Source organism: Lolium rigidum, chromosome 2, assembly GCF_022539505.1.
Source record: "Lolium rigidum isolate FL_2022 chromosome 2, APGP_CSIRO_Lrig_0.1, whole genome shotgun sequence".
Lineage (NCBI taxonomy): Eukaryota > Viridiplantae > Streptophyta > Magnoliopsida > Poales > Poaceae > Lolium > Lolium rigidum.
In genome coordinates, this window is record NC_061509.1 from 205375419 (window position 1) to 205384517 (window position 9099).

Below are 9099 nucleotides of genomic sequence, written 5' to 3' on the forward strand. Positions count from 1 at the left end.
TTTGCTAGTTTTTTCTATCAACAGATACGAAGAAAAATCCTAACAGACGCGTTAGGTACCCGATAAAACATGACTGAGACTCGACAGATGGTAAGACCTTAAGCGCCACATGTCGAGTTAACACCAGTATCCCGAGATCATGTCCAGGGACGTGATCTTGAAGTAGGTTCTTGCGGGATTGCCACAAGAGCAGTTAACTGGTACCTGATCCGTCAGATGAACCAGCCCCATTTACCATTATCCCTGAACAACATAGATAGCAACGGCCTGGAGTCAATAAAACGAGGGGTTGCGTCCAGAAATATAATTAAGTTCTTTGTCGAGTAGTACAACTTGAGTCTATGCCCAGGTGCAAGCACCTGCCCATAGGCTCGGGGGCTACTCTTATCGAGATTATTGTTCACCCTCCAGATAAGATACAAGAAAGAGGAAAAATTGTGGTGTCGATTAAAAGCAAGTTGAGCCTACACCCAAATGCAAATACTTGGTTGTAGCCTCGGGGGCTACTTCCATTGGGAGCGCTGGCCGCGCACCCGATAGAAAAATAACTTCGACATCATCTATGACAATCAAAGTTTGTAGACTCAACTCGATTCTACGACTCGAGTGGAACCTACTCCCATCGGGAACACATGGATTTCATCAAGTCCTCCAGAAATATAGTTAAGTTCTTCATCGAGTAGTACAACTTGAGTCTATGCCTAAGTGCAAGCACTTACCCATAGACTCGGGGGCTAGTCCCATCGGGAGCGCTGTCGCGCACCCGATAGAAAAATAATTTCAAGAATCGTCGACATCATCTACGCTACACATGATCTACGACATGGACCTCGCCTTTGGAGATGATTATGCTTGGAGTCTCTAAGTCTTCGACTTCCCTAGATACTCGGGGGCTACTGACATGGGTATACTCTTTGGGTACCCATTATTACTATACCTGGATCGGCTCGGCCCAATATGGAGAGGGCCCAACAAGGCAACCCGAAGAAGTAGTCGACTAGGACTCTTGTAAAACCTTAGGCTGGTTGCATATATAAAGCCAGCCAGGGTACCCGAAATAAGGGGGACAATAGATAGACAACATAGCTCCGCCTACGGCGGCACCCTGTAAACACATCTATGATCATATACTGGATTACTAGCAGCACGTAGGGATCCTCCACCGAGGGGACCCGAAGCTGGGTACGTCGTGTGCCTAATCTCGCTCCCGGAATCTCCATCGCCGCTCTCTCCCGAAACCCAAGTCTACAATACGTAGGCATTGCCGAGGTGTTCCCTCGTCAATGTCCATACCTTGTTCTTATCTCGTTACTGGTAAGTATCTTTTCTCGTTGTAATACCACACCCTCTTGTGACCTAGTCACGTGTTTGCAAACGGTAGAGTGCGTATTACCGAGAGGGCCCATAGAATATCTTTCCGTTACTTGGATGGATAAATCCCACTCTTGATCACATACGACCCAATAGGTAACTTATGGAACACATGCGAGAAAGCTTTATAATCACCCAATTACGAAGTGATGCTTGCAACAAGGTATGCATTCTTCCAATACCTGGGAGTTGTATAATCTCTTGGTGAAAGAATAGTATAGGTGACAATGGAAAAACTTTGCAATCAGAACTATGTAACACGATCAATTGCTACGCTTTGGTCAGGTCAAATCCATCATATTATTCTCCTTATTAATATGACCTCACTAATAAGTGACACCATGTCCATGGTTAAGGAAACCAATAACCAACACTTACTTAACGAACTAGTATAGATTCATACTAGGGACACTTCATTTGTTTCTCCACACAAGTAGTATGTATCCGGATAAAATAAACAAGCATGGTGAACAAATAATATCATGAACATGAATTGATGATAATAAATATCCTTTATTATTGCCTTTTGGGCACCAATTCCAACAACTTCCCACCGGAAGCCGGCACTCCCTCGCAAACTCACTAGCACCTCACACATCAATACAAACTACCACCACCAAGAGGTAGGGTTGTTACCGGCGATCTATTACCCGGGACTAAACTTGTATATCTCGCATGTGTCTCGGGTTGTTACCCCATCGAATCGTGGTCAGAAGTCCCCACCTACATAGAAATTTACGACCAGGAATCGTAACCCGAACAACGAGCGAAGCGTGATGGGAACTGGAATTTGATATGTGTCTACATAATCATGCTTTCTAGATTATTGACTCTATTTCAAGTGGATGACTGATAGAGGTATGACCTAAAAGTAATAATATAATATGATAATTTATTAATGACTCCATGTACAGTGTTAATGTTTATCACTTTATGTTATAACTGTTATGGTTCTCGAATATTAGATTCAAATGAAAGCGCACATGCATGTGTAGAGAGTTAAATAAGTAAACAAGTTCCTAGTTCTGCCTCTAGGACTAGCTCAGGTGTTGTTTTATGATCACGCTTTTATGATCATAGGCATATATAGTTGGTATAATGAGAGGATTCAAACAACAATGAGAGTACATTGTTAGAAGCACAAGGGTAATAAAAATATCATATTTTGTGATTTACTATGAGATATTTTTTTCACACGTTATTAATAAAATTATAAATTTGTTTTCTTATGTATAAGTCCTTAGACCATGAGTTTATCATGTTACCTCATACCAGAAAGTATGTCTTGGTTCATGGTCATAAATGTATTCTTCTATACCAGATAATATGTAAGGGACCGTGACAGTTCAAGACTTGGATATTTCTCCTCCTGACAAAGGAGGGATACTCTCCGGGAGCGCTCGCTATTATGAAATCAAGAAATCTTATACACAAGAACATCATGATAATTATCAGGGGGATGTCATAATACGTGAACAAGAAAATAGAATGAAATTGGTACGATGATAATAGTTTATTCTAAACTAGAGTTGATTCACCGGGTTATCTGAGTGTCACCTTGGGTTATCATTATGTATCGTGAAGCAATAAGGAATAAAATATGTATTAACACAAGGTTCACTCGGAATTGAATTCGTGTGTGCGCAGGAAACATTATGGATGTCCAGATTTTGCTAATTGTTATTGGTTCAAAAGGAGTTTCGGAGCCATGTCCTCGTTATGGGGATATACCTAACGAGATATGCCATGAAGGGCAGTCCTCTGCCATACTAGGGGACTTGTTGCCAACACAACTTGTATGGGCTAGAAGGGGATGGCGACTGGACCTGCAGAGGCCCATAAAAAGGTTACTGGCCCAGTTGGCCTAATAGGAGTGTGTTGGGGATTCGTAGCAGAAAACAAAAATTTCTAACTAACACAATCCGGTGCCCCACATTTATCTAGGAGGAAAGTTGTAACAGAGAAGATATCGGTGAACGTACCTTCGTAGATCGATAGCGGTTAACGTTCAACTAGAACATGGTCGATATAGTCGAACGTGCGATGCCGACCTCGGGGTCATGTAGAAGTCCTCTCCCCGATGTCAAGTGCCGCATGTGCAGCACCTCGTAGTTTCGCACACGTACAGTGCTCAACGACGCTCCTGACTCCGATCTAGCGAAGTTGTGGAACTAGATCTTCTGGATCTGGATCTCGGCAGCGCTCCCGCGTACCGGGTGGAGTGGTCTTCGCACTGCGCAGTTCTTCAGGGAACCGGGCGGAGACAAAAATTAGAGAGAGATATTTCTTTATTTTTATTATGTATTTATTTTGCCACAAAGATCCACTATATAGAGGCAGTACTTCATAAACAGGGGACTAAAAGAAGGGAAACAGGAGGGCCGGCCGGCCGAGCCGTGCTTGCGCACGCTCGAGTGCGGGCCAGTCCTATACACCGACCAGGTCGGTGCCGATGCGGTTGCCGCACACCCTGGTCCATTTAGCGTTTTTCGATTTCGATTTCGTTTTCGTTTTTTTTCCTTTTTCTGTTTTCTGTTTTATTTTCTTTTCTTTCTGTTTATTTTTTTGTTTAAATTGAAAAAGTCTATATACGAAAAATATCTAAATTTGAAAAACGTTCAAATTTGAGAATTACTAAAATTCAAAAATTGTTCAAATATGAAAACTGTTCAAATTCAAAAATTGTTCAAATATGAAAATCGTTCATATTTGAAATTTGTTCAAATTCGAAAATTGTTCTAATAAAAAAATCGTTCAAATTCGAAAATTGTTCAAATATAAAATTTGTTCAAATTCAGAAATGTTCAAATTTGGAAATTGTTCATAGAAAAAAATAAATTTTTGTTCAAATTAAAAAATTCAAATCTGAAAAATGTTCAGAATTTTAAAAAGTGATTTCTTCTTAATTTGAAAAATATTAAAATTTGAGAAATGTTCAGATTTTAAAAAAATTTCTTTTAAAAAAGAAAACAAACAGCAGAAAACAAAAAGAAACGAAAAAAACCCGGCTTACCTGTTGTTGGGCTGCGGCCCAGTTGGTAACGTGGGGCGCGCGGGGTGTGCGGTAACCCGATCGGCACCGACCAGCTCGGTGGGTAGCACCTCCCTCGAGTGCGCGCCTTGGCTCCTGCCTCGTTCGGCCGCTTGGCTTGCCCGGGTGGGCCAGCCCATTTGGCCTGGCCGGCTCACGCCCTTTTCTATCTTTTTATTATTTTCTTTTCATTTGGCTCTTTTGAGGGAGCCTAATAAATAGGGATGCCTTTTTAATTAAGAGATTCAAGGTACCCTCTCTTTAGCTAAATACTTTTGTGTTGTATCCAAGTCTCCCTTCGGTGAATTGATCTTTCCTGGCCAAGATTCTATTGGATGCGAAGTCTCTCCCGCGGGATTCTACCTAGCTCAATCTCTCTTGCCCGGGATTCTACCGGTTCATCACCGATCTCTCCTTCGGGACTCTACCTCATGGTAATTTTCAGGGGATTATATCGGGGTGGTTGTACGAGCCGTTGAGGCTAATTCAATTTTTTTTATCGAATTTCTCTTCGCGTGAGTTCATCGTGTTTTTTCCCAACCCTTTGTTCAATTCATGAAGATCGGGCACAAACCTGTGGTCAAGCCGGATCATATTGTATCAGCATATTGGTTACCAAAAATTGTTCCTCCCACCCGCCCAATTTTGGCTTTGAGAATTTTTTAGAATTCCCAAAAAATAGCCCCAATCTTTTCCTTTAATGGACCTACGATTTTTTTTTGAGTTTTTTGTGGTTTTTGTCCATGGCTCTGGTGTCTTAGGTGTTTATCTACTTTTTTGCGTCACTTTTGCCAATTTTTCATATTTCTCTCGAACTTGAGGATTTTAGGTTCATATTTCCGCCCAAACGGACGAACCCATGCATACAAAATTGAAACCAGAGTCCACCCCCACCCCATCGCTGGAGTCTCTAGCCTACAATCCCCGACACCAACTCTCCAGCCTGAAAGCACAAAGACTCCGGTCGAGTTCCAAACTTTGACCTCATTTCCGTAGGCTAACATATTTTGTGTTTGGGTTTCGGTTTTGAGTACCCCTAAGATCTACACAGGATTCTGCAACAACGACAACGACGACGGGTGGCAGTGCAAAATATGGGTGGGACTTGGGAACCCTTGCATCACAAAAGATCATAACCTCTTCGAGGCGGCTAGGGTGGTCACCATTGGAAATGCGGAGATGGATCAGACCTCTTTTGGGATTCCTCTTGGCTGAACGGAATGCACCCAAAATACATTAATTGTGCCCAAAATGTCCATGATTGCAACAAAAATAAAATGTACGGTGAGGAAAGCTATGGACAATTAGTTTTGGGTGGCTAACATCAACACCCAAGATGACCTCTCGGTTGAGCACATTGCAAAATTCTACAAACTTTGGGATATGCTTCAAGGGGTTCACTTCAACCACGACACGCCGAATGCGATTACTTAGAAGTTCAGAAACAATTGAAGCTATTCGGTCTCGTCGGCATCGAAAATGCAATTTTTGGGACATACTACCGCTCCATTGCCCTCAATGGTTTGGAGACCGTGGGCTCCTCCAAAATGCAAGATCTTCACATGGCGTGTCCTCCAAAATCGTGTTTGGATGGAAGATAGATTACAAAAAAAAAGAGGTGGCAAAATTATGGCTATTGCCAGTTGTGCAATCAAGTTCAAAAATCAGCCGCCCACGTCCTCTTCCAATGCCGGTTCTCCCGGCGTATTTGGACGAACTTGAAATATTGGTACGAGCTCTTTGACATTCAACCGCATCAATGGACCGTGATCCCAACCGTTAAAGATTGGTGGAGATGTGATAAAAAAAAAAGGGCATTCAAGGAAGGCCATGGCATCTCTTGTGATGCTTGTTTATTGGGAAATTTAGAAGGAAAGAAACGATTGAGTTTTTAGGAACCAAGCTTCAGCTGCTTGGTAACATTATGCCGCGAGAGTAGGCGTTGTATCTTTTAGTCTTGACATTGAGCTAAGACTTGGCTTGTAAGATCTATAAAACTCCTTAATAGCAAGTTCTTTTTTGGCTTGTTAAAAAAGAAAGACACAAGCGACAGAGCTGGTAAATTTTGGTCACTACTAGTCTCGCGCCTTCACCACTCCACCTCCCTGAACGATTCCCTGCATTGTTTATCTCTTTCCACGTCGCTCTGCAGCATCATAAAAGCCCCAACTCCCACTTCGACGCAGCACCACTCACCCTCCCCTCGCTCATCACTCTCCCAACCAACTCCACCACACCACAGTATCAGCGGGCAGCCATGGGTGGCGCAACGGAGGATTGCTCCTCCGGCTCCGAGACAACCACGTCGTGCTCAGCGGAGGTCCAGGCCTCGCCGCCGTCCACCACCGCGTCGTCGTCCAACTCCAAGAAGAATAAGCGGGGGCGCAACGACGGTCGGCACCCGACGTACCGCGGGGTGCGCATGCGGAGCTGGGGCAAGTGGGTGTCGGAGATCCGGGAGCCCCGCAAGAAGTCGCGCATCTGGCTGGGCACCTTCGCCACCGCGGAGATGGCGGCGCGCGCGCACGACGTGGCCGCGCTGGCCATCAAGGGCCGCGCCGCGCACCTCAACTTCCCGGACCTCGCCCACGAGCTGCCGCGCCCGGCCACCGCCGCACCCAAGGACGTCCAGGCGGCCGCTGCGCTCGCCGCGTCGGCCGACTTCCCGGTCTCCGCCAATGCCGGCGCCGCAGCCATCAAGAGCCCCGACGGCCCGGAACCGGAAGCCAGCGCGGCTGACTCCGCCTCGCCGCCGCCGCCGGAGCCGGACGCCGGCGACGACGCGCTGTTCGACCTCCCCGACCTGCTCTTCGACCTCCGACAGTGCCCTCCGTCCTGCCAGCTATCATGCGCCTCTTCGTGGGAGGAAGACGACGTAGCTTTCGCCGGCACCGCCGCCGGCGCGAGCGTGTTCCGCCTCGAGGAGCCGCTGCAGTGGGAATACTAAAACCAGCGTCATCAATCAAACAAACTGTGCCGCTTCCAGCGTCCGGCCCGCCGCATGTACGCTCGCTGGCCGGTAGGAGGGCCTCATTTCATATCCACATTGGACCAGAAATCGTGGTGACCCCAAAAAGAAATGAACCAAGACCGGCCGGCGTCGTCCGCGCGCTTTGCTACATTTAGGAAGCAGACCATGTACAAAATTAGTAGCTTTTGCTGCCTTTATCGTATTTGCTTTGCTTGGATTGTGGGGCAAGAATATGCTGTGTGCAACAACAATTAACAGCGGCGCATCTCCTTTTGTTCGTCCCATCGTTTCCTTTCTTCTTTAGGCGCTGCTAGTGGTGCTAAATAAAGGCGATCGATCGATCGGCCGGGATTTGATGGACTAAACGCGACACGAAATGCTTTAGCTAAAGATGGAGCTTTTAAATTACAGCGATATTCGGCTGGTCTGGTTAGTCCGCTCCTTTCACTCCACTGATCCGGCACAGTGACCCGGCGGTAATCATGCAGATGTGCTCGTGACGAGAGACTGGCCGGCCAGGTGGGCGCGCGAGGGGCGATGGCGACGGGCGACTGTGCGAAAAGCGGCGGCTTGCGCGGCCGCTGCCCTGTATCGCGCGATCGGTCGCCATCGCCTCTGGCCCCGGCGAGAGCGTGCGCCGCGCGCTCGGCGGTGGAGTGGTTTTGGCTGGACGCGTGGTTTCGTCGGGAGCCCGTTGGCAGCGATCGTCGGCGACGACCGTGGCGCATGGGACGGACGGACAGCGGAGTGGTTGAGCGCGCGCGCGGTAGATGGAGATGCATGGCTCCGTACGTGTCCTGCCGTCGTACCGCGCGCGAGGATAAGGCGAGTCGCCGATACTCCCCGTCGCCGTGCGAGTTATTGCCGCTGCGCAGTGACGACGGCTTCGTGGAGGACAGCGCGTGCATGCATGCGCAGGAGGCAGCCAGCCAGAGCCCAGAGGTCGTGGAATATAGCTGTACAAGCTAGCGTGAGGTGGATGCACGAGAGCGCTGCCACGGACGGACGGACGCGATGGGTGATGGCTGCAGTGTACTGCGAAGCTCCACTCTATTGTCTATTCTAGCTGGAAGTTGCTTGATTTCGGTATTTCATCTTGATGGGTCGGTCAGCACTCTGGACAAGACCAAGCTAGCTTGGAGGACTGGATCCTCGTTTTAGGGGTTAAACTCCGGCAGTTGCTAGCAACGTGTTCCCTCGAGCATGTTGTTTATTACTTCGCCATGTACGGATCGTGTGTAGTTTATAGCTTCGTGTTCAATCGTGGCAAGTGCCGAGTTGCCTGGAGCTGGTCCAGCTACAATATGGTCAACTTTGTTACCCAATGCGATAATTTGTATGTGCCGCGTTGATCTGTATAGTGTAGACTGCATGTATCTACTACTATACTCTAAAACTTGTCCATAGTTCAACATTATTTCGTGCAAGGGTGTGTACTACTACTCACCCGTTACAGTATTCTAGGGTTTAGCCAATACATATTGGCGATTTAACGAGCAGGCCCGGCCTGACGGGATTTTGTATCCGTGGATCTGTGTATTTAGTATTGGGGTTTTTCTGGCCTAGCCGCGCTTGACCTACCCCGAGAAATGCCTATGTACGGGTAAAGTCGGATTTTATAAAGTTTGACCTCATATACAGAGAAAATATCAATGTCTATGATGTCATATAACATGAATATATTTTGCGATGATTCTAGTAAGATTCATTTAATATAGTAATATGG

General features: G+C 46.7%; 1 protein-coding gene across 1 annotated transcript; it reads left to right on the forward strand.

Annotated features, from left to right (window-relative positions):
• The first annotated feature begins 6659 nt into the window (after nt 1–6659).
• LOC124690495 (ethylene-responsive transcription factor ERF039-like) lies at nt 6660–7349 on the forward strand. The gene has a single exon (XM_047223876.1). It carries the CDS (start codon nt 6660–6662, stop codon nt 7347–7349), a length of 690 nt encoding a protein of 229 aa, XP_047079832.1.
• The last annotated feature ends 1750 nt before the right edge of the window (nt 7350–9099 follow it).